General features: G+C 38.6%; 2 protein-coding genes across 8 annotated transcripts in view; one reads left to right on the top strand and one right to left on the bottom strand.

Annotated features, from left to right (window-relative positions):
* Nucleotides 1-6,315, top strand: part of AKAP9 (A-kinase anchoring protein 9) — a 153,217-nt gene extending 146,902 nt beyond the window's left edge. For 3 of the 7 annotated variants that reach the window (XM_081243400.1, XM_081243402.1, XM_081243397.1), the window contains 3 exons: nucleotides 468-553; nucleotides 1,703-1,853; nucleotides 2,421-3,073. In XM_081243400.1, the coding sequence (XP_081099526.1) occupies nucleotides 468-553; nucleotides 1,703-1,853; nucleotides 2,421-2,604 (421 nt within the window). In that variant the 3' untranslated portion in view covers nucleotides 2,605-3,073. Of the gene's footprint in view, nucleotides 1-467; nucleotides 554-1,702; nucleotides 1,854-2,420; nucleotides 3,074-3,720 lie in introns of those variants that run through there. The other 4 variants (XM_081243401.1, XM_081243398.1, XM_081243399.1 and 1 more) reach the window with 2 other exon arrangements.
* On the bottom strand, nucleotides 5,092-23,577 carry CYP51A1 (cytochrome P450 family 51 subfamily A member 1). The gene is made up of 10 exons (XM_081243416.1): nucleotides 23,249-23,577; nucleotides 21,266-21,364; nucleotides 17,449-17,625; nucleotides 16,101-16,227; nucleotides 13,973-14,147; nucleotides 12,932-13,051; nucleotides 12,327-12,522; nucleotides 10,866-10,961; nucleotides 9,908-10,076; nucleotides 5,092-7,683 (listed from the first exon to the last, which is right to left on the bottom strand). The coding sequence occupies exons 1-10, from the start codon at nucleotides 23,420-23,422 to the stop codon at nucleotides 7,505-7,507; spliced, it is 1,512 nt and encodes a 503-aa protein (XP_081099542.1). The 5' UTR covers nucleotides 23,423-23,577; the 3' UTR covers nucleotides 5,092-7,504.
* Nucleotides 23,578-25,490: the final 1,913 nt, after the last annotated feature.

Genomic DNA, 25,490 nt, shown 5'->3' with positions numbered 1-25,490 from the left:
CTGTTTTTCATCCCTGATTACATGGCCTCACTGCTTTTCCAGGTTTCCCTGCTCTCTCTTGCTGCCAATTTAAGGATCTTTCTGTGCTCTTTCCATCTCATCTGCCCTTTAGTCTCCATTCTTCCTTCTTTTCATTTCTTCTCACCCTTTCTTTGCCCATCCAATTAACCTTTTCTGCTTTTGCTCTTCATCTCTTTATGTCCCATGTACCTCTAAAGCCAGAACCTGGTACTGGCAAAAGAAGAGACCTCTGGTGCCTCATGGGAAACCCTGTTCATCTGTTCCAGTCAATTTTGCCACAAACCAGGGGACATTTGCATAATCTTAGATTAGGCAGTCATGTGATTATATAGAAATTTGTTCTGCATTCATATTTAAATGTATGACTTGATTTTTGTTGTAAGTGTATGTTTATACTCTTTACACTATAGATGTTCTGTGAAATTTTTTCTTGGGATCTTTTTTAGAATGAAATTTTTGGTTCGACGGTGGCATCGAGTCACAGGTTCTGGTTCCATCAATATTAACAGGGATGGCTTTGGATTGAATCCAGGTGAAGTCAAAATAGAATTTTTTCTTATGTTGATGATGCTCTAAAATTACTCCATGTGTAATACCTTGCAAATAATGTGTTCTGGGACCTGTGTTGTCCAAGACAAAGCCCTTATAACTAACAAAGCTGGGGACCTTGCTGTTCTAAAGAGTAATAAGAGCTGATTTTTATGGAGCACTTAGTTCACACTAGGCCCTGCTTTTTTCCGTGTATTCTCATAATCCCATGATGTAAGTACAGTTATATTCTTTTTACTTTACAGACGAAAAACTGAGGCATGGAAAGCATTTGTCATTTGTCCCAAATTATCCAGTAGGAAGTGGTAGAGTCAGCATCGAACCCTGACAGTCTGGCTCCAGAGCCCACTCTTTTCACAACTGCATTTAAGGGTCTGGTTCAAGATAGGATTGCTGTTACTCTAGTATATGAAAGTTTTGATTTGAAATTTTCACAATTTAGCAATATTCAAACAGGTTTCTGTTTACCAGTAGGAGATACAACAGTTAAAATTCCTTCTCTCTACACTGAACCATTAGGGCTTCAACATTTCAGGCAAAAGGATGAGGTCAAAAGCTGGGGAGCACACAGAATTATAGACACACAGCATATCTGATATGTATTGGTAGTAAACCACCTTTACATATTTTACACAGAGAAAGAGGAAAATATATGTGGTACTCTAAGCAAAATGTTTTTGAAATACGCATCCTTATACTGAAACAGCTGAAATTTGTACCATAATGAATTCTGTGTTGTAAGTTAGCATATCTTGGTTTCAAGTTTCTTCCAGTAAAAGCCAGTATAATAGAGTGATAAAAGGACTTGGCTGTATTCATCTAATATTTTTTATCCGCATTGCCTTTTCTGTCAAACCACACACAGACACCCCTCACTTCACCTCTAGTTAAAACTAAGAAGCGGTCTTTAAAAAATAAAATAGTTTATTTTCTTAGAGGTGTAGTTCCAGATTATCAGAAATACTAATATCCAAAGGTAAATGAAACAAGCTGTACTATTGTTTTGTAGCAAGAATAATTGAAAGTGACTATAAATAGGAGATAGTTGTGTAGTACAGTATAGTAAGTCTTTTGAACCCTTAACCATTTTGTAGAAATTTTTCAAGGGCTTGGTATTTTTTTTCTTTACAAGGTACATTTTGGATTACTTTAGGTGCCGAAAAGACTGACCCATTTTATCATTCTTCTGGTGGGCTGGAGCTATATGGAGAACCAAGACATAGTGCGTATCGCTCAAGATCAGATCTGGACTATCCAAGGTCTCCTTTACCATTTCAAAATAGGTAAGAATTCGATGAAATCTATACTAATATACTAATACTTAACAGAGAATGAAGGACAGTGTTAGGGCTTTGACTTCTTTGCATTGAAATAGCTAAATGTGTCTTTAGTTATGTATTATTTACATAGTCTAAAGCTCAGAATCAAAAACAGTTTTTGAATTTGTAACTGGTTTCCAAGGGTATAGGAAACAGAGCTGATCAAGTGTTATTTAGTATATATGCTGTGGCTAGACATTGAGAAAGGTATCAACTAAAATTCAGAGTCTGGAATTATGAAAACACCTCTAAAGTTTGCAGGACAAGATGCATTTATACATATGCAGCCTTTATTGATGGCCTCTGCAACAGGCAGTGTACTGGATGGACATTATTTTGATGACTTAGTAGCTGCTTTGAATTTATCGAAGAGTTTTTTCCTTTACACATGACTCAGACTCAGTAGTATGGGGTATATAGATTGAGCAGTGTACAAGTGGTCTACCTTTTGAGGGCAGGGTGGTGGTAGGCTGAGTTACTTGTATTGTTTCTGGATAATTGGGATTCATGTTTGTATTTTTAATCTCATAGGTACCCAGGTCCTCCAGCTGATTTAAATCCTGGTTCCTTAGCATGTTCTCAGCTTCAGAATTATGATCCTGACAGAGCCCTGACAGATTATATCACTCGGCTAGAGGCACTGCAGAGACGACTTGGAACTGTACAGTCAGGTACCCTCAGGTTAACAAAGTATTGGCAGCACCATAGTGCTTGATAGACCCAGAACGCTTTCTCTCTCTGAAATTCCTTGACCTTCCTCATTAGGATAATCAAATCTTACAGTTCAGTGCCTGAGTTACCAGGCTATTTAGGAATTTAAGAATTTAAGACAAAACATGATTTATCACCCTGGATCCCATTCTCAGTCCCCCAAAATTCCTGCTCATCTCATTGAAAAGAATGATTAGGGGAAATGCACGACGAGCACCAATGTGCAAAGTACTCTGAAGTTTACACAGTCTGCTAGAGAACTTGTTCCTAAGTAATACATCGTGAGGCATGCAAATAAAGGATAGCGAGATGAGAGGAGGACGCAAGTACTTTAAGCACTTACTGCAGCCATTATCTCTACTAGGACCTTGTACTCTTACGTATGATCCAAGGAACCCATCCCATTCAAAAGACTGTAAGAATGACGTTTTATTTTTCTCTGCTCAAAAACACACGCAGAAAAATTTCATTATTAGTAGAAGTGGATTCCCTTCCTTGTTTATTGTGAGAAAAACCTCTTTTTCCCGTCTCTCTTCAGTTCACTCCTGATGCAAAGGTTTTGAATCATTTTAATTTAATGGGCTTTACATATATATATATATATGTATGTATATATATATATGTATATATATGTTACTATTATTAGAGACCCTTTTCTCCTACTATTCCCACAAAATAGATAGGACTAATAACCAGTTATTTAAGTTATTAGTTTATCTCTTCATACAAAAAATCACCTAACCCAAGAAACTTGTAGTTGTAGGAAACTTTTATTATCATAGCTGGGCTTTGTTGGTTTGAGCATCTAAATTTCACAAGACCCAGATTTTGAAGACCAAAAGATATATCAAGAGGTATAGAACATTGAACCTGCAGGGCACTTTACAGAGAATCTTAACATTAATCTCACTTAGCATGCTATGGAGCCAGCCACAGTGGCTTTTAAATATATATTAAAAATCCCTTTTAAAAAATCAGTTCAGGTCTGAATAAGACTTTTTTAGAGGAAAACAAAGCATTTTTTAAAAAATGATGGGTAATAATCTTCTGCCCATCATGAAATACTCTTAAGTCACAATCTAATTTGAAATTATTGAACTATCCTGTTCCTGTCTTATAGGTTCAACTCAGTTTCATGCTGGCATGAGAAGATAATCCTTTGAAACATCATGAATCGAAGTGATTTTAAACAAATTCCCTTTTGTAAATCAGTGGTTCTTTTGTGCTTTTGTATTGTGGATATTCAATGGGACCAATCTGAACACAGCTTATGATTGTATACAAATCCCTTGCCAGCACATGAAAACAAACTGGAATTTGTACATATAAGCATTGTGTATGTATTCATGCACAATAATCATGAAATTACATGTATATTTGTGGAATGCTAATTTAAATGATTTAAATTATAAACCTTGTGTATTTATCAAATGGGTGAAAAGATTAAACTTTTGGCATTATATTACTGTTGAATGTGTAGCTTGAGGTGTCCTGCACTTTTCTTATAAGGCTACTGAAGTTATATGTTTCTGCCTAATATATTTGCTACTGGTGATGAAGACAGATAATATCACTTGTAGAGACTTATTTTTGTATAATGGTAGAAGTTTTGAATTTTATGGGATATTTTGTCAAGTACTGAAATAAAAATGACTTCACCATTTTAACTACACTGTATTTGAACCTTCTTCACTTTTAACAAGCCATAGTTCTTGGTGCATGTCTTAGTACGTTTGGGCTGCTATAAGAAAATACCATAGCCTGGGTGGCTTGTAACAACAATAGAAATTTATTTCTATTCTATTGATTTCTAGTTCTGGAGGCTAGCAAGTCCAAGATGAAAGCGCCAGCAAATTTGACGTCTGGTGAGAGCCCATTTCCTGATTTTGTAGACTGCCATCTTCTCACTGTGTCCTCACGTGGCAGAGGGGCAAGGGGGCTCTCCAATGTCTCTTTTATAAGGGCACTAATCCCATTCGTGAGAGCTCTGCCGCCATGACCTAATCACCTCCCAAAGGCCCCACTTACAAATACCAACAAATTGGGGATTAGGTTTCAACGTACAAATCTGGGGAGACACAGACATTCAGCCTACGGTAGTATGTATCACATTATACATCTCAATTATGTAGCATTTAGAGATTCAGAAAGTTGTCCTAATTTTAGAATTAGCTACTGTTGGGATTTTTCTTTCCCTACACGGAGAAAGAGTTTTTCCATGTGCCTTTTTTATCAACTTTAAGGCTACATATAGTGTTTTTTAGAAGCCAAATGGGTATTTTCATTATTAATCCATATTTGCCCTATTATATTTAAGGTTACTTGTATCCAAAGGTGTGTCCTCACAAAGCCATGCCCACTAAGATAATACAGAATCTTAAATTTTATTAACCACAATGCAGCAGAATTAAGCAGTATTCCTGCTGTCCAATCCAAATTCAGAGTGAGACGCTTTCACAGAGATAATATAGATCTCAATGTTATTTCTTAATTAGAGTCCTCCTGATAACATGGCCATCACTAAAATAGCAAGAAGAGTAGTATTTGATACTTATTTCCAGAGGATTTTATCTTACCATTAGATATTCTGTGATTTACACCAACACAAACAGGCAATCTACACTCTTGGAAATTTCAAATTGCCTAAATTTTCCATATTAGCAGCTGGGTTCCAATAAGGAGTTCTAGAAGTTACAAATGTATTCTAAAACAGTTAGTTGAAGAGGGGAGGTTGTGGGTAAAACCTTTTTTAGCTAAACATAGCTTTCCATTCAAGGCAATTCTACTCTTAAGAGAGAATGAAGAAAAGAGCAGATAAACAAGTGCTCTGATCAATCTTATTTCATTCCCGTATCATTTGACCATCACCATCCTTATGACATTAGGCCTCTGCAGTCAAACTTGTTAATGCTTCTCAATAATTGGTCTGTGGTTAAAAACTAAATCTTGGGGCTTCCCTGGTGGCGCAGTGCTTGAGGGTTCGCCTGCCGATGCAGGGGACACGGGTTCGTGCCCCAGTCTGGGAGGATCCCACATGCCGTGGAGCGGCTGGGCCCGTGAGCCATGGCCGCTGAGCCTGTGCGTCTGGAGCCTGTGCTCCGCAATGGGAGAGGCCACAACAGTGACAGCCCCGCGTACCGCAAAAAAAAAAACTAACTAAATCTTTTTTTAAGTCTTCTTAAAACTATTCACTAAACATGGACCAGCCTTACCAGAGTTTTAACTTTTTTTTGTGCCATGAACCTCTCTAGCAATCTTGTGAAACTATGGATCCCTTCTCAGAATAATGCTTTTAAAGACATAAAATACACAGGATTGTAAAGGAAACCAACTATATAGAAATAGTCAAACTTTAAAAAATTTTTGTGATGAGTAAAGAAATAAGATCTAGCAGATCTAATAACTATAATACCGTAATGTCAAAGTAGTGATGAAAGTTAAAGATATTTCAAGAGATCTGCAACATCTATAATGGGATATGAAAAGTATGTGATTTCTGTTTGCAAAATCATGAGTACTGCTAATACTAGTGTGGTTTGTTGACTAAATTCATAAATAAAGAAAATATTAAATTACAGTTTGAAATAAGTACAAATAAAGATGGAACTTTTTTCCCATCCAAGTTCCTAGATTCCTAAATTCCACTCATTGAACCACACACTTTACAATTTGTGAATGCAGACTATACTCTCAAAGATAATTTTAATGTGAAAAACTCAACAACACAGATATTAGCTTCACAAATAGAGTTTAACATGAGTCCTCCAGCCTTTTAAACAGAACTGTAATATACATAAGGGAAAGTATGTTTACCTCATCTAGTAATATCAAAGTATGTGGTCAAATTACAGGTATCATATAGTTACGTCTCCAGTTATAATTTGAGTTGATTCTTGAACTCAGGCTTCACAGAATTTGACCAGTGATACACTCCCAAGACCCCGGCTTCGTATTACCCTTATCTTAAAGCCAGATTCCCTGATCTCAGATTTTGTATTTAAAAAGAAAAAATAAAAAGCTTGTTAACCTAAACTAACAGAACTAGTAACAAACATCCCTAATTAGATTCTGGAGAGGAAGCAGGAACCACCTTGAGCCAAAAAGAACAAAACATCCCTCAAGGACTTTATTTTGGACTTCCACACAGATGCAACTATGTGGAACCAGATACAAATTTATCAAACAGATAAATATGTAATATTTAGTAATTAGATCAAGTTACACAAGCAGTCTTTCATTAATTATTTTTTAGGAAAAACAATAATTAGTCATTGTCATAGATCTCAATTTCCTACAGACAGTGCTTCTGGTTATTTCAAATATATTTTCCTACAATATAGCTCCATCATTGCTAAATCTCATCATCCCAAAACAATAGGATTCTCTTTGATCCAAGGCTTTAAAGGTGAGTTTATTCCCTACCCACCCATCCTTACACATACATACATTGCCCAACAAATGAATAATCTGAGGCTTCCAAGTATTTCACTGGGCTTTTATACTTGCAGATCTAGTACAAGAGTTGAACACTCTGAACTTACTTGCCAAGGGCTATGTATACTCCTAAAATTAATACCTGGAAATTGTGTTACTTAGAATCTGCCAATTACCAAAGATCCCCCCCAAACTAATGAGCCTGATTTCCTTAAAGGAAAGGAAACCAACTATGTAAAAATTTATAGTTTTCCTTTATCCATCATAAGACTATTGGAAAATTTCTGAAATGCCATTGGATTTGATGGAACCATTCAGTTAAAATATAAAAACCGTAAGTTAAGCTGGCTGTCTTTTAAAATTACACACTCAAAAAAAAGTACACTGGAAGTTGTTTCGTAGACTTCATTCTCTTCAATGCTTTTGCAGTTTACAGTGATGTTTCACATTTTAGTTCCTTGCTGCCTTTTTCATTTTGATCTTCGTTTGTATCGGATAACTGGGTTTTCAGGGGTGTGAATCATTGTTGTATAATTTACAGTGGGAAAATATCCATCAATGAGATCAAATTCATATAAACGAAGCATAGTGGACCAAATTGTCTTGATTTGAACGTAAGCAAAATTCTCTCCAATACAACGATGACGCCCTGTAAGAGAAAACATTTCCATAACAGTCGGCTGAAATTCTTTCTCATGTCTTTGAACCTGGAGTGATAAAATTTGTTTATCTACAGTTAAGGTGAATAGCAGATATACAGATATTATAGTAAAAAGATGACACATTCTTTTCACAAGAATGTAAATAATAAAAATCCCAAGAGATTTTTAATGTCTCTTATTAGGGGAAACAGCACATGGGTAATTATACAATCATTTTTCCAATTGTTTATTTGAAACCTAACATCTATCTATCTAGGTTAAAAATAAGTAAGGTTTGAAACATACAGTGATAATCTAGTTTGGAAATATACTAGAATATTCTTAACTTCTGTCCCAAGACAGCCATAGTCAAAAGTTAATATGAACCTTCCAATCAAAACTTTAAATGCCATTACAAATGATAATGGAAGAAAAAAGGAATTTAATAAACCAAAAATAGCAGCACATCAAAATTTAAAAGGTCATATACGTGTAAAAACTGACAAGCTGATTATAAAATGCATACAGAAATCCAAAGGACTAGGATATCCAAAGCGATCCTTAACAAGACGAACCAAAGTTGGAGGACTTAAACTGACTTCAAATCTGACTTCAATACTAAGGTATGGCAACTGTGATAATGTGGTTTGCAATAAGAAATACGTATTTAGTCTTCCATCTTGGCACGGAGCTCCTCAAACCTGTGGAATTTCTTAAGTGAAAAGAGCAATAAAGGTCAAAGAGGAAAAGAGCCTTTTGTTATTCGTAACAAGCCCCTTTCAACCACAGGTGAGTTTGCTAATGAGGTGACTGCCAGGGGAACCAACCACGTGATTAGAGGGTTGGAACTTTCAGCAATATCCCCCAGCTTCCAGGAGGGAGAGGGTCTGGAGGTTGAATTAATCACCAATGACCAGTGATTTAATCAATCGTGCCTATGTAATAATGAAGCCGACACAAAATCCCTACAGAAGTACAGGGAAGGGACAGGACAGGGGACAGTGTTCAGAGAGCTTCGAGGATAGTAAACATGTGGAGGTGCTGGGAGGGTGGCATACCCACAGGGGGCTTGGCAGCTGTGTGCCCCTTCCTTCTACTTTGCTCTATGCTTCTCTTCAATCACGCTATTCCTGAGTTGTATACTTTTATAGTAAACCAGTAGTCTAGTAAATAAAGTTTTCTAAGTTCTGTGAGCCATTCTAACACATTATGGAACCCCAAGGAGGGGATCTAGAGAACCTCGAATTTATAGCCAGTTGGTCAGAAAAACAGGTGACAACCTGGACTTGTAATTGGCATCTAAAGTGGTGAGGGACAGTCTTGTGGGACTAAGCTGTTAACCAATGGGGTCTGCACTAACCCCAGATAAAAGCCAGATAATTGCCAGTTTAGAAATGGGGCAGAATTTGGGCTGGAGAACTAATGCCCCTTCCAACTACTTGAACAATCTATGACTCTTTTATTGATATTTATATCATATACCGTTATTGAATTTCTTTACTAAATAGTTATTAAGATCTGAAGTTCCCAAAGGACTTTATACTTTCGTTTATGTATGGAAAAGGTGTGACCAATGACAAAAATGTCATGTCACTTAAATGATCTCTTTGGAAAAACAAATAATTCATAGAATATAGTTTAATCTGTACAAAGTACCAGTGAATGGAGAAATTATTGGAGGAACGAGAGTCTGCCTGTGTTATTTTAGGATCTTAATTGAAATGCAGAGGTTTGCGTACCTATGCACAACCTGCCCAAATTTAAAGACCATCTTATCATCAGGATATATAGGCAGAGAACCAAAAAGTTCACTAACAATCCAGAAAAGCTTCCGTGCCATTGCTTTTTCTGTAATGCTGATTGTCTCATCATATTTAGCCTGAAATAATTGCCCAAATGGTGTGCTAACTCCAGTGGTTCTTTAAAACAGAATTCACAAAGAGCTTTAAATACTTATAAGGGAAAACAGGGTGGACTATAAAGATTAGAACTGATAAATTTAGATAGGTTAGAAGGTAATAGAACATTATAAGGATTCACAGAACTATTTCCTTTAGTACAAATGAAATATTTTTTCCAACCTGCAAAGATTACACTCCTACAGATGTTTGCAGAAATGTCCCTATGAGGAAAGGGAAAGATATTTGTAAATAAAATTCACATGGATTATTCTGACAGGCACAAATATGTTATCAGAACAAACATTTCAAGTGTCAAATGTAATCATCTTACCAGCTCCAAATGGCACATAAGCAAACTTCTCTCCTGATGCTGGATTGTCCTGTAAGTAGCGATCAGGATTAAAGTCCAGACGTTCTACCCATGAGTCTTTAAGTCTTTGATTGACAGTGGGAGAAACACACACCTGATGTCCTGGAGGAATGGTATACCCTGCCACAGTCTACAAATGAAAGCAACACATTTCACTAGATAATTTAAAAATATTCTAACAAATAATCAGACCATTGTGTAATAAAGCATTAATATACATGAAATATACATATATTTTAAAACTGGCTACATGATAGGCCAGTTAAAAATTATTTTAACTCAAGATGATTTCCAAATAACACACATTGGGCTGGAAGTATATACACAAATTTTAAAAAGTGATAATGCCTTGGGGGTAGGGGTGGGATTTCAAGGAACCTTTCATAATCCAATTTACACACTTCCACACTGTTACAATTTTTTTTTTTTTTTTTTTCTGTATGCGGGCCTCTCACTGTTGTGGCCTCTCCCGTTGCGGAGCACAGGCTCCGGACGCGCAGGCCCAACGGCCATGGCTCACGGGCCCAACCGCTCCGCGGCATGTGGGATCTTCCCAGACCGGGGCACGAACCCGTGTCCCCTGCATCGGCAGGCGGACTCTCAACCACTGCGCCACCAGGGAAGCCCTGTTACAATTTTTTACAACACATATGTTATTTTAAAAACAAAGAAAAATATATACTTCCATTTTTAAAAACCCTAATTGTTAAATTAAAATGTAGGGAGAACAGATGAGCATGTATACTGTCTGCAATTATGTAAAAATATTTATACATTTAAAATATGTAAAACTGAAAATTATGTAGAAGTGATTATTCTACTTTTTTAATTTAAAAAAATTCTCTTTGATATTATGATATGTCTTTTTGATAAATAACAACTGGGGGCACAGAGGAAAAGATCTAGCCAGGAGACTCACCTGAGGAGTTCTGGCCATTCTCATCATGGTCATTATAGGAGGTCGAAGTCTTAATGTTTCTTTTATGCAGCGATCAAGAAAATTTAGATCCTTGAGCTAAAAAGTGAAAAAATTTCCCGAGTTTTACAAATATTTAACATACTTCAACAGGATACAAACAAGTTCAGGGTAACTGGGAATATCTTATTTTATTACTGTCCATGGTCAGTAAAGAAAAAGAAGGCAAGATAACGGATCACTCTGAAGAATGGCATGGTAAGGACCTCCAAAAATTCACTCATCTAAAAAATGAAAACATTAGCAAAAATCATCAATGTCAGCTTTTTTGAAACCTATACACAAATGTTTAGAGCAGTGTTATTCACAGTAGCCAAAGGGTGGAAACAACCCAAATGTCGATCAACTGATGAAGAGATAAATAAATGTGGTACAGCCATACGATGGAATATTACTTGGCAATAAAACAGATTTAAGTACTGATACATGCTACAACATGGATTAACCTTGAAAACATGCTAAGTGAAAGAAGCCAGTCACAAAAGACCACATATTGTATGATTCCATTCATATGAAATGTCCGGAATAGGCAAATCCATAGAGACAAAGAGTAGATTAGTGGTTGCCAGGGGCAGGGGAAATGAAGCATGACTGCTAATGGGTACTGGCTCTCTTTTGGAAGTGATGTAAATACTCTAAAGTGAAATTGTGATGATGGTTTCACAATTCTGAATATATTTTAAAAACCAGTGAATTGTATACTTTAAGTGGGTAGATTTTATAGTATCTGAATTATGTATCAATTAAGCTATCACTTTAAAAGTTACTAAAATCAGGAATGAAAGAAGAGACATCACTATTGACCTAATAGAAATAAAAAGGATGCTAAGAGAATACTTTAACAATTGTATGCCAACAAATTAGGCAACCTAGATGAAATAGACAAATTCCTAGAAAGACACAAATTGCCAAAACTGACTTAAAAAGAAACAGAACGTATGAATAGACCTGTAACAAGTGAAGACATTGAATTGGTAATCAAAAAACTTCCCACAAAGAAAGCACAGATGTAGATGGCTTCACTGGTGAATTCTACCAGACATGTAAGAAAGAAATAACACCAATCCTTCACAAAGTCTTCCAAAAAGTAAAAGAGGAGGGAATGCTTCCAAACTCATTCTCTGAGACCAGTAATACTCTGATACCAAAACCTGTCAAAGACATAACAATAAAACTACAGACCACTATCCTTTATGAATATAGATGCAAAAATCCTCAAAAGAATACTAGTAAACTGGATCCAGGATTAGGACATTTCAGGGAAGGCTATGGGGTATTTTCTAAAAATAAAGAATCTAATCAATTTAATCTATAGTATATAGAAAATCCCAAATTGTCCCCTTTAAAAATTAGCCACACATACTCAGTGTCAGAGGCAGCAATGAAACTGAAAATCCAACAAACCTGGTCATAAGTTAAGGGAGGCAGATTCTCTCCACAGACTGTTTTCTGTTCTAAGTAACATTTTGCTTGAAGTGTTTTGTCTCTGGCCAAAAAGAAGCCCATCCAGGCGCTGGTAGTTGAGGATGTATGCTGCCCCGCCAAGAGCAGTCCAATAAGCATGCCTGCTACTTCATCATCTGTCAAAGGATGCCCATCCCTAAAGAATGGACCACATACATAAATTTAACATTTGGCAGACACATTTCATGTCTCAACCTTTATACAAAGGGTCAAAATGAATGAATTTTTCTCTTGCATTTGCCCATCACAAGTCAGAATTTTTTTTTTTTTCCTTTAGGGAAGAGACAGACCAATAGAAAATATGATACTGGTTACAAAAGACTCCATTGAGGTTTACTAGCAAACTTTTCACCATGCACAGTACTGGGATTCTAGTAAGGCACAGGATCCCAGTAATTTATGTCTCATCCATTAAAAAAGTTCAAAGGTCATAGCTACTAATTTTGCCAGCATTATTACTTTTTAAATGTACATATTATTTAACTGTTTTAATGTATAAAAAAATTTCCTGCTTCAGTTTAATATGTGACCTGAAGAGCTCTTACTTGTAAGTAGAATCTAGTAAAGTTTGGAGAATGTCATCAATTTTTTCTCCTGATTCTCTGCGTTTCTGGATTGCCTTATAGAAAATATTCTTGATCTCTCGATGAGCTCTGTCCCTGCGTCTGTAATTCAAACATGAAAATGACTTTAAAAAATAAGGTAATACTTTCAGGCATCAAACTGACAAAACTCAGAACCAAGAGAAAAAAAAGAAGCCATGAAAATCTTATATTGTTAGGTATTTCTAAGGTCCTTAAAGGCAGGAAATGTGTTTTAACATACATATCCCTGATTCTTTACACACCACCTGTGTTCTAACTAAAGGTCTAAAATAAGACTCAAATGATTATTCCGTTATAACCATTTTCCAGTTTAAGAGAAAGCAGAATACTCTTTTACATTAACGTGGAATTCCAATTTTAACCAAATTAATTCTTGAAGCAGACAGAGTCACTCTGGTTCTTCTGCAGGATTTAGCATTAGAATAAATCCCCATTTTTCACCTGAACAGAAATGAATCAACAAAGGCACAGAGAGACTACTAATATGCAAGACACTAAGCTACTCGTCAAGTCCTATAAGCAATGTTTCTCTGTATCATAGATGATCCCTGCTCTTAAGGAGATAACAATAGAGCTGTCAAGGAGACAAAGAGAAAATTAAAGAAAGGTACTAATACTTCAAAACAAACTTCACAATATACTACAAATGAGTCAAATACTTTCAAACAACTGCTTAGAAAGGCTGTAACACTTTTAGGTAGAGTTGAAAAACCATCCTGAGTACACGGAATATGTGAGATAAGTAGGTTTTAAAATATCGGAACAGATAGACAACAAATTACCTTTCTAATTAACTGAAACTTACCTTAAATAAACTCACTGTGTAAAGAAATATCGAATGCTTACAGAAGAATGGAGGCTCATAATCTCCCCCAATTTGTTGGTTTTATATTTAATTTTTATCTTTGTTAATACAAAGCAAACCAACACTACAGTAATTAAACAAAGTGAAATGACCAAGTATCGTTTCTTTATCCATACCTGAAACTAGGCAAAGGGAGCCAGCCTGGCAAGAGCCAGGCTGCGTGGCTAAAACCTCCATCCAAATCTGCATACAGTTGTGCCACCTTCTCATTGAGTTGACTTCTGATTTCCTTTCCATGTAAACAATGGCTAGCTGTTAAAATTATGAGCTCAGAAAGAGCTACAAACAAATCTAGAGGGAAAAAGATCATTCTCATTACTTTTGCCAAAAATTCTTTTGAAATGTTCTGTTTTCTTAGAGATATAAAAGTACCGTGAAGGAAATGAGAATAAAAACTTAACTCAGGAACCAACAAGATCCTATTCATACCATCAAAAAAAGCCTATAAATATGTGGCTACAACAAAGAGAGGCAAGAAACCAAATGATGGAAGGCACTCCACCTCTCTGGACAGCCAAAATAGATGCCACAAAGGTATCTAAAACCTCACTCATACTCATGAGCCCTTCATCTTGAAAAGATAAAATGAAGATAAAAATGAATGTGGTTAAAAAAAAAATGAATGTGGCTATCTGAGTTCCAGATCACAGTATAATAAAGGCAGTAAAAAGGTTATTTAGTGCATATGGGGACAATAATAAGGTGCTTTCCAAGGAATAGCAGTCCAAAGACTGAAGAATGGATTATTCCCCAGGTCAAAAGTGGGAAAAAACCTGAAAAGTGGGAAACTCAAAGGTCAGAAAAAAACTGAAGTCTTGACCACACATAAAAGAAAACTGTAACCACCGACTTGTATATCCAAACATTAGAGACAGATGCATCAGGCAAGCACATCTGGGTGACACTTTAAAAGTCATAAAAATTACCCAATCAATATCCTGTTCTTTAATTCCATGTTCACCAAACGAACTTCCAGTTATCATTTGGCTTTCCAATTAGATTGCCAAAAAAGAGAAGTTCAGCAAATATTCTGGGGTTCTTGGTGCCATAATTATATCTCACTTGTATTTATTCAGTTGGAGTTCTAGTTCATGCATCAATCAGCTTCTTGTAGAATAGGAAATATGTCCCATGAACTTTAGGTATATTAAATAAAACCAGGTTCTGGACCTTTTACAGAAGCTGAAGACCAGACCCAGAATGTGGTGACCTACACAGAGGTCTTATTGCCCTGTAGGCAGATGTTGCTTCCTGCTATGAGTATGACAATTGTCTCTGAAGGCAACAATTACTGCAGTCCAATATAAAAACTGGATTCACAGAATCCAAAGAATTTTAAGTTACATTCAATATACTCCCTATATAATGCGAGAAAGCATACAATACATTTTTTAAAGAGTTCTATTGGGAACAGCTAAAATCACACTTTTGGTGGTACAGTAAGCTTATGTATTTAAATTTATTTCTCTTGGAATAAATCATTCCCATACAATAGGAGAAAAATAATGTAATACATATATAATTAAGTCATTTAGACTTCTACTTGCACATTGGGAGTTCAAAATTTTTAATTTATTATATTAAAATGACCTTGAATGTAAGTTTTACATTCAGTTTATTTCAAAATTCAATTATGAATCACTTTTATATTATTCACATAAATGAGCTAAATAATAAACACATTAATTAACCCATTTTAAGGTTTTGCTAAATGAGCAGCAATACAGTAAGTCCCCTACATACAAACAACTTCTGTTCCGAGGGTGTATTTGTTAGTCCAATTTGTCCGTAAGTCCAACAAAATTAGCCTAGGTACCCAACTAACACAATCCACTATATAGTACTGTACTGTAATAGGTTTATAATACTTTTCACACAAATAATTCATCAAACACAAAAAACAAAGAAAACATTTTTAATCTTACAGTACAGTACCTTGAAAAGTACAGTAGTACAGTACAACAGCTGGCATACAGCACACAATCACATCTTTGAAAGTTCGCAACTTGAAGGTTCGTATGTAGGGGACTTACTGTAATCACTTCCTCTCAGGTCTTTTAACTCCACGGTAATCATAACATGTTCATTTCATTAAATCTAAGGTGGTTTTACATATGGTGTAGTTTGCTTTTTACACACACACACACACACACACGCACACACATACACATACACTCTTAAGATTTCTAGTCACAGAAAAGTAGACATATTAGGACAAATGCAAAACCAAAACATTTTGCTTACTTTTTTCTCCACTTTCTCCCCAACTTTGAAAGTACTCCTTTGTTTCTTTTTCAATTATAGAAACATGCTGTCTAAAGTGGGCTATGTTAAGACCGCTTTTTAACATTTTCTTCTGCTCCAAGAAAACCTTCAAAATATTAAGGGTATATAAGAATTAAAACACAACTTTGTTTTATCATAAGATTCATTTGGGTTATTATAACTCTTTAACACTCAAAGAAAACAATTTTCTGAAAAATTGAAAATAAAAATAAGAATAATTTTCTTAACTACACACCAGATATGGGAAATTTAAAGCACCTATGCATATATCTGAAGTAACACATAGAAGACACTTGCTATGCAGGCCCAAGACAAATGATAAATTAGGAATCCCACTTCCTGCCTTGCTTTCTATACATACACGCTTTCCCCACTCCTGACTCCACGGCTCACTAGTCCTATTCTGTTATATTCTAGTCTTCCAACCCAACCCAGATGCCAACACAATCTCCCAAAAGTCCATTACCCTTTGCTAATTTTTATCCTCCTTCACATTCTCCCATTTATTCCCAAACAAATACCATTCCTCATTTACGCTATCTTCCAAAAGTTTAATTAGAATGTAATACGGTCGGAATAAATTCACACTAAGACTAAGAATGGTTTTAGCCCTTTGGGGCAGTTCTATTTTAAGAATCTGAGAAGCTGTGTGGAAAATGAATAGCTATATCCAACCAGAGGGATTGCCCAAGGCTCTTGCTTTTGGTCTTGAGGAGAGCTATTCATTCGCCCACACCTCCTCAATCCCCAGAAGCAACAATGTCAATTCTTACCTGCTATACTAGGGTATTGGGTAATGCATGGTAGTTCACAGCCAGAGCCCACAAGTAATTGGGCTAATTATCTGATTTGCATTTTACATCAAATTGCAGCACTTTAATATTTGACTTTGGGGGAGGAAAGAAATCACACAAACTTCTAAAGCCAACAATCTCTCTAGCTCAAAAGAGCTCTTATGCTAAAATTTCAGGTGGGAGTAGGAAGGTAGGAGGCCCTCCTGATGAAGTAATGGGATTTTTCTTCTTACTCGCTCAAATCAAATCCTAATACACTAAGTTCTCATTGATTCTATTTCTTTGTACAGGAAGCCCTTTAAAATTGCTTAGTCCATGCCAGCAACTATAAGACAAAATACCCATTCTTTGTCAGCTACCCATGGTTTTCCTTCTTTTAACTGTCTCATGATTCTTCAGATTTTTGAGTCAAAGAATAAATTGCTTCTATACCTTAGATATATAATTTACACTACTAGCTATAAATATCATAGTATAGATTTGTCTTTCTTCAAGATAACAGTGTCACCTACTGGATTAGGCACATCATAGGCAACTCCCTTCCCAAACACAGGTGTTGTCAGACGACTGTAGACATCTTCTGCATTCAAGTCTTCATTTTTACTATTAAAAAGCAGTGCAGCAGCATCACTCCCCAGAAGGTAGGTAAACGTCTTGCCCACCATGGTAAAACTAAATACAGGTCCATACTAAAGTGAGAAAAGTACCCATAGTGATGTTACCAAAAAATCTGCAGTGCTAGGACACTCATCTTAAATAACAAAATAATACATTGCTGAAAATTAAAACATTCATAAACCTTAATACAATTCTTCCCCTAGTCTTTGTCCAAATTATATTCATTCAGTTGCAAATAAAATATAAATAAAACTTTCCACTCTGCTTTTTTCACTATTTATGTTGAAAATATTTTATATCTTTCACACAGACATCATATGTTAACTGTTCTTTCACTATGGTTGATGTGTCCATTTTTTACTTATTATAGATAATTATATAATGAATATCTCTGAGAATATAGATTTTTTCCCCTTTGGTTAAAGATAAATTTACAAGAGTAGCCAAAGAGTATGACCTTTCCTACAGTACTTGCTATATGAAGACACCAGAAGTTTATTTAGTTTTCAGTGTTACCACTATCTCACCAACACTGAATGATTTCATTTTTTAATTTTTTGTTTATCAAGTTAAGTGTTAAATACTTTGCAGTTTTCTGATTACTATTGCAGACTGTAGGCACTGGGGATACAATCATGAACAAAAATACTGTCTGTGACTCATGAAACTTTGTCTATTGAAAAAGATACAACTTGATCAAATAATCACATTAACAAATGTAAAACTGCAAATGTGAGAAGTACTACACAACAGAAAGCAACTCTGTGATGAGAGAATGATCAAAGGGAGACTACAAAGACAAAAAGACACCTGAGCTGAGACCTGAAGGATGGTAGCAGTTAGCCTGATGGCTGAGCATGCACAAAGGTCCTAAAGGTGAGAGAAAGAGAGGGAAAGGATGAGATGAGGGCAGAGTCTGGTAGGGCTGAGACCATACAGAGACTCGTAAGCCATATTCAGGAAGTTTTATCCTTGCAAGCAATGAAATGTGATGGAAGATTTTTAAACTGCATGGGAAAGAGACTAATCTGTGCATATTTTAAAAGAAAGATCCCTCTGGCTCCTGTATGGAGAGGAGAGAGGGACAGGAACTAAAGGAAAGCCAGAGGACCAGTGAGCCTGTTACAGGAACCTGATGATGAATACTTGGGACAAGGTAATGGAGGAGTAGTGGAGATCAGAAGCAGATGGATACAGAAGTATTTTAAAGAGAGAACCTGCAGACTTGGCAATGGATTGATGGATGGAGAAGTATCAAGAATGACTCCTAGGCCTCTGGCACATTGCAAAACTGGGAGAACAATGGTGAGAGAAGCAAATAGGACAACCAGGATTGAAGAGAGAAAAATCAAGGGTCAGACTTTTAAAATGTTGGATTTCAGGTGCCTTTGGTCAACTAAGAATCATGTGGGAGGTGGATATCCTGGTCTGAAGATCAGGGAAGAGACCTGAACCAGAGACATTAATTTGGGTGTTATCTATATCTGGCTAATAACTGAAGCTGCAGGTAGAGACAAGATCATCTAGGAAAGAATAAAGGCCAAGGACCAAACCTCAGTGAACCCCAACAGTAAATGGCCAGGCGTGAGCCCACAAATGAGTTAGAGAAGAAGTAGTCACAGAAGTAGAAGAAAAAATGAGAGAAGCCACATTTAAGGAGGGAGTGGTCATCACTGACAAATAGAGCCGAGAAGTCAAGTTCATTGGGTTTAGGACATGGAGCTCATTAGTGAAGGGGCTAAAAGACAGACTAGAGTGGACTAAAAAGTAAGTAAGTAGGACGTGTGGAAATAGGGACTAAGTACAGACAACTCACTGCAGGGGGAGGGACATGAGAGGAGACTGAGTGGCCAAGAGAAGCTTTGGTCTTTTTAAATGGGTGACCTTTGAGAACTTTCCAGAGAAAATGGGAAAGATCTAGTTGAGAGAGAAGTCAACTATAGAGAAAAGAAATAATAGCAGAAGGTTCCTGTGACAAAAGAGGGATGGAGAGTTTAATCTCCCATAGAAGGCAAAATAGTGTAATGAAATCAAGGTGACAGCATATAGTGGGCTAGAGCACAAGATTCTGGAGCCAGAATGCCGAGGTTCAAATCCCAGCTCCTCCACATACTAGCTGTGACCCTGGTCCTACAGTCAGAGAAATTAACATTGCTGTGCTTCAGTTTCCCTCACCTATAAAATGGGAATAATAATAATAATGCCTACTTCACAGAACTGTTGTCAAGATTAAGTATATACATATATTTTTATATATATACCATGATATATATATATCTATATATCTCATGTCATCCTATATTATATATACATAGAAGAAAACAGTGCATTGGCCATTGTAAATATAATGTAAGTGGTTTCTATTAGTAGTAGTAGTATTAACATCATCATTAAAAGCACAGACTCAGATATCAGACCATGTATTAATCCTGGCTTGGTCACTAGCTAGCAATGAGCCCAAGAACAAATTAAATAACCGGTTTCTCAGTTTTGTCATCTATAAAATGGATATACCTGAAAGTATTTTTGTGGAGCTTCAGTGAGATAATATATATAAAGCACTAAGTACTGCACAAAGTTAAGTGTTTTAGAATTATTAATGTAATAGGAAGAAAAGAGAATACTATTTTATATATATATTGCTGTAAGTAGATTTGTATGTTTGAAATTGGGAACATGAGGGAGTTCCCACCGGATGGTTTTTAATCTCTCTTTACAAAGGAGACAAAGTCATCTGCTTTAATAGAGAGAGGTAGGAAGATTTAGAAGTTTCAAAAAGTGAAGGTTTGAATAGTCATTGTGCTGAGTGGGAAAGTAAGCCAACCACAGAAAGATAATAGGACTGTTGAGCAGTGTTCAAAGTTCATTCAAGGTAGGCAATCACGGAATTAGAAGGACCTAATCTGGCACAAGGAAGGAAAAATGACCATTAGGCTCCCTCCAAGGTTGGATTTTTACCAGGTAAAGCACAACGAACAGCCAGGGGCAAGGAAATTTAAGGTACTGGCGAGAGTGTAACTGAAATGATAGATCATGGTCCCAAAGTGTAAAAAGAAGGAACATAAAGAAGGCTGATGGAGCAGGACAAAGTAAGTGGAACAGTGGACTGGACCATCTAATGAGGTCAAAGAATCGTTATAATGGAAGGAGCTGGAGAGGCTAACCAGGAGAAGTAGTTGTGCTCTGAGAATAGGGTGTCTAAATTAATACTGTGGAGGTAAAACAGGTAAGAGTGACAACAAGTCCAAAGCGGCACTGTGGAGCAAATGGCTGAACTGGTACGAGAAAGCTCATCGGGGAGGAGAGAGGCAAAGATTTGAGGGGCCACAGTGCTGTGTGGATCACCCAAGTGGAAGTGAAGTCACAGAAGACACGTAGAGCGGGTTAGAAAATTCCACAGACGCATGGTTAAGAAAAAGAAGGGTCAATTAGTATCAATTTTAACTATGATCAGTGAATACAAAATTGAGGCCAGTGGTTTTTAAACCATCGTTGCCAGAACTAGATTTCCTCAGAGATCATCCCAGGACATGGAAGAACATAAAAGGGTCTCCAAGGCCCCTCCAGCTCTTAAACCAGAGCAGCTCCAATTTTATCGGTTTCCTATACTGGGAATAAGTGTAAGATTACACGTTTTTTTAATGTTCTGCCGTTTAAAAGAAAATTGGAAAAGCACTCATTTATTTTCCTCTAATGATTTGGAAGACTTACCTTCTCATATGCATTTTCTAGGAATTCAACTGGACTTTTCCCAAATGCTATAGCATGTCCAAGGAATGGAACTGGAGAGAAAATATATGGTGGACTTTTCTACAGGAGGAAACAAAACAAAACAAAACCTTCCAGTTTACATTTCCTATTACAAAACATTCAGTTTAGTTTCATGACTAAAAAAAAAAAAAGAAACTTGTCCTTAATATTAAAAAGTTACCAAAAGATGAAGCACCAAAAGTAACTTAACAACAAACAAACCGCAAATACCTTAGCAGAACAGCCATAGTAAAAAGAGCAGAGGGCTTCCCTGGTGGCGCAGTGGTTGAGAGTCCACCTGCCAATGAAGGGGACACGGGTTCGTGCCCCGGTCCGGGAAGATCCCACATGCCCCAGAGCGGCTGGGCCCGTGAGCCGTGGCCGCTGAGCCTGCGCATCTGGAGCCTGTGCTCCGCAACAGGAGAGGCCACAGCAGTGAGAGGCCCACGTACCGCAAAAAAAAAAAAGCAGAAACTCAAAATCTAGTGTAAGATAAACAACTAGACAAACACCAAGGCATTGCAATTATAAATGCTGAACACTTTCTAGAATATGCCCAGTATTATTAGTGGCTCTAGGCAACTATCCTAATCATTAGTAGAAAAAACCAGAAAAGTCAAACTATGGTTTCTTCACCACTTATTTCTACTACCACTCACAATTTTAGTCCCAAAATCTTGACTAAAGAAGGTAGGGAAAAAGACAAAGTAACGTGAGGGAAAGAAGGGAAATGTTTAAGAAGCTACACTGATCAGTAAACAGAACACATTTCATGCTTCTCTCAACAAATGATCTAGATCTATTGATTCTACATCAGTTCTAGCAGGAACATTTTAGCACACACTATAAAAGGTACTTCAGATGCCCCAAAATGAGACCTGCAGATTACAACATCAAGTCTCCTGGAAATCAAACTTGGAATGATAAAAAAAGGATAATACTCCTCATATCTTTCGTGGTCTCAAATAGTAAGGAGCTCTACAAACTCACTCTTTTGCACAATAGCAGCAACAATCTTAAAACGCTAAAGTTGCCTTTGTCTTTCCAAAGACAAATAACACTTCCTCAAAAATACCACATGTAGGAAAAAAAAACTGCCAGAAAAAAAACCAAACTGCCTCATGCCTGTTATATGGTTCAAACAAAAATAATTTTTAAAACTACTTGGTCAATAGTCTGTATATTCCATTGTCAGTAAAAGGGTCGTTTTAAAAGCTACTTGGTTTGTCTGGCTAAGGATGCCTTCATCAAATGTATTAGGGAAGCATGAAGCTAGTGGTCAGTAAAGCCACTAAGTTAGAGGATCTGGTATTTTATTAGCATCATAGGAAGGTCCCTACAACACTCCAGTCACTCTCACTCTACCAAACTGAACATAGCTCCTTTCATACTGATGTAAATCGCCATTAGGGGTAATGACACAGCCCACAGGACACTGAACCACACAAGGGTAGCCACAAGGATGACGGCCAGCATGGCCGAATCTGCCAAAAACATCACCACCAGGGCCCCCACCAGGCCCGAAACACCCCCTGCGGCGGCCAGCACAGCCAACCGGACGCTCAGCGCCACAGCCAGGGCCGCAGCCACCGGATCCGGCCGTGGCCATTAGGGCCACCAGTGCCTTGGCCAACACTGCCAGCACTACGACCACAATCGAGGCAAGCACGACCCCAGCCAGGACCAGACACGCGGCCACCACCAGAAACGCGACCGACATCGCGGCGCCCAGCAGCAAGCCCAGCAAGGTCAAGGCAGTCGCGACCGCCAGCGCCACCAGCATCAGTGCCGCTGCCACCGTCCCCCACCCCCACCCCATCCCCAGCCCCCAGCGCGCCCGCCGCCACTGCCCAGCCCAGCACCACCGCGGTCCCAGACCCCGGCTAGCCCTTCGGTCGCCCTGGTCGCAGCGTCCCCCTCCAGAACCCCTGGGGGTGCACGTACCGCCCCAGCCGGCAGTGGGGCCAGGTGGCCGACGGCGAGGCGGAGCAGGTAGACCAGGCTGAGCGTGAAGGCGCAGGCAATGAGTAGCATGGATAGGAGGCTGCCGCCTGTTACTTGCTCCATAGCCTGCTCCAGCACCAACCTGCCCGCTTGCAGTAAGCCCAGCACCACCATCCCGGCCGCCACCCCCGCGTCAGTTCACCGGAGACGCTGGAGACCGAGGTCGTCCCGGCTCCTCCGAATCGACGGAGGGAGAAGAGCCGGCACACGCGACGGGAGTCGACCCCGGCCCGCAGGTCCCCCTACTAAATCCAGCCCCACCCCCTACTCCCGGCCCCTAGCGCACCACCCTGTGCGTCACAGAACGGGGCGGGGCCTGGATCTGGCCGCGCCCCTTAAAAAGGACCTCCACAACACCGAGGTCTCCTTAAGCTGGGAGAGAGGACATGAAGAAGAAGGCGGTACCTAGGGCACGGGTGGTACAGAGACAGAAGAGTATGTGGGCTTAAGTGGAGATCACCCTCTAATAATCGCGGGACACCGGAGCATGTGTGTCCTGGGTGCGGGGCGTCAGGACACAGCGCCGCGATGGGACGGGCGGAAGGATCTCAGAACGAGGGTAGCGGCGGCGTCGGCGGCAGCGGCGCGCGCTCTGTGATTGCACCGCGTGCGACTGAGGTGATCTCGGCTTATTCCGCGTCAGCTGGGCGGGTGGATGGGGCGCCGCCCCCTGCCTGGGCGCGCGAACGCACCGCGTCTGAACATGTTCGAGGGCCGCGTCCTGGCCATTCGGAGAGACAGTTTCAAATATTCGCGAAAAGGGAGATTGCGAAAGACTCCGTCTACCCACAGAAGGTTGGGACGCCGAGGTCAGTCCCATCTCACCCCAAGTAAAACCAGTCTGACAGGTATTGAAGTGCGGACATAAAGGTGACAAGTCTTGGTTGTTGGGTGTTCTGTCTTCTCCAGAAACAGGTTTTACAAGCTAAATTTGTACGTTATACGCAGTCGTGACCTACTGGAGGCAACATTTCCCAAGAACGCCCCTTATTCTGACCGTTTTGGACCAGAAAGATTTTGAAGCGGGAGTTCAGTCCTCCTGCTACAGTCAACCTGATCTCATCCACTCCCGTGGTTTCAAAGAAGCGTGTATATAACATGACTGCCAAACTGAACCCCCCTGTTAGCTGACTGTCACGAGCCCCTGACCGGATTCATTTCTTTATTCAGTCGACCTTAAGAGCTGGGTATTGTGCTAGGCATTGAGGATACAGAAGGGAATGAGAACTGCGAGGCCCTCGGGGAAGGAGCAGTTAATAGCCAATTGCCTGTTCTGACACCTCTGCCTAGAGAGCTGATGCTTATCTCATAGTTAATGCAAAACTAAACTCATAAATCTCCGCCCACCTCGCTGCCAGCCTTCTCCTCCTGTAACGCCTCTGTAGGAAGGGCACCACTGTCCACCAAACTACCCCTTCTCCGCTGTGCCTCACATCAAATCAGACACCGAGTCCTGTAATTCCACCACCTTAAAAGTTTCTCCATTCTTGCCACTGCCCTAGGTCAGGCCCTCATCATTGCTTGTCTGCATTACTGCAGTAGTATGCTACCTGGTCTCTGCTTCCGTGCTTGCCTTTGATCTATCCTCTGACACTGCTGACATTTCTTCCATCACTAAAGCTGTGTTGCAGTCGTCTCCAGTCGGTTTCCTCTGTTACAAGATGAACTTGAGAATAGGGATTGTGTCTTTTAATCGTTTTTATATTCTGCATTTATTCTAATACATAGCAGTTCACAAAGTGTGGTTCATGGCCTTCTGGGGATCCCCAGGACTCCAGGGGGTGCTTGCAAAATCAAAGCTCTTTATAATAATACCATTATTTGCTTTTTTACTGCTGGAATTTGCAGTGATGGTGTCAAATCAATAGTAAATAAAACTTCTGGGACCTTAGCACAAATCAATGGCAAGTGGCACCAAACTTTAGTAGTCATTATTCTTCACTGCCATGCACTTGCAGTAGAAAAAAATTGCCTGCTTCGCTTAAGAAGGTCCTTGATGAAATTGTAAGCATTAATTTTTTTAAAGGTCAGCCATTGAGTACATGTATTTTAACTGCTTTTTTCACAGAATGGCATTTTTGCTTGAAAGAACAAGTGACAAACTTTGATCTTTCAGATTTGGGTATTTGACAGATGTTTTCTTTGAAAATGAAGTCAGCCTCTCCTTTAAAAGAAAACCACT

The sequence above is a fragment of the Mesoplodon bidens genome (assembly GCF_964165515.1).
Source record: "Mesoplodon bidens genome assembly, chromosome: 9".
Classification (NCBI taxonomy): domain Eukaryota; kingdom Metazoa; phylum Chordata; class Mammalia; order Artiodactyla; family Ziphiidae; genus Mesoplodon; species Mesoplodon bidens.
This window is presented reverse-complemented; position numbering and strand designations above follow the sequence as displayed.

What these genes read in the sequence shown, in the direction of transcription:
- CYP51A1 (XM_081243416.1), bottom strand. Translation starts at nt 23,422, where the DNA reads ATGGTGGTGCTGGGCTTACTGCAAGCGGGCAGGTTGGTGCTGGAGCAG. An exon ending in CCCCACTGCCGGCTGGGGCG is followed by an intron (nt 21,365 to 23,248) that starts GTACGTGCACCC and finishes TTCCTCCTGTAG; the next exon opens with AAAAGTCCACCATATATTTT. An exon ending in GGGAGAAAGTGGAGAAAAAA is followed by an intron (nt 14,148 to 16,100) that starts GTAAGCAAAATG and finishes TTTTCCCTCTAG; the next exon opens with ATTTGTTTGTAGCTCTTTCT.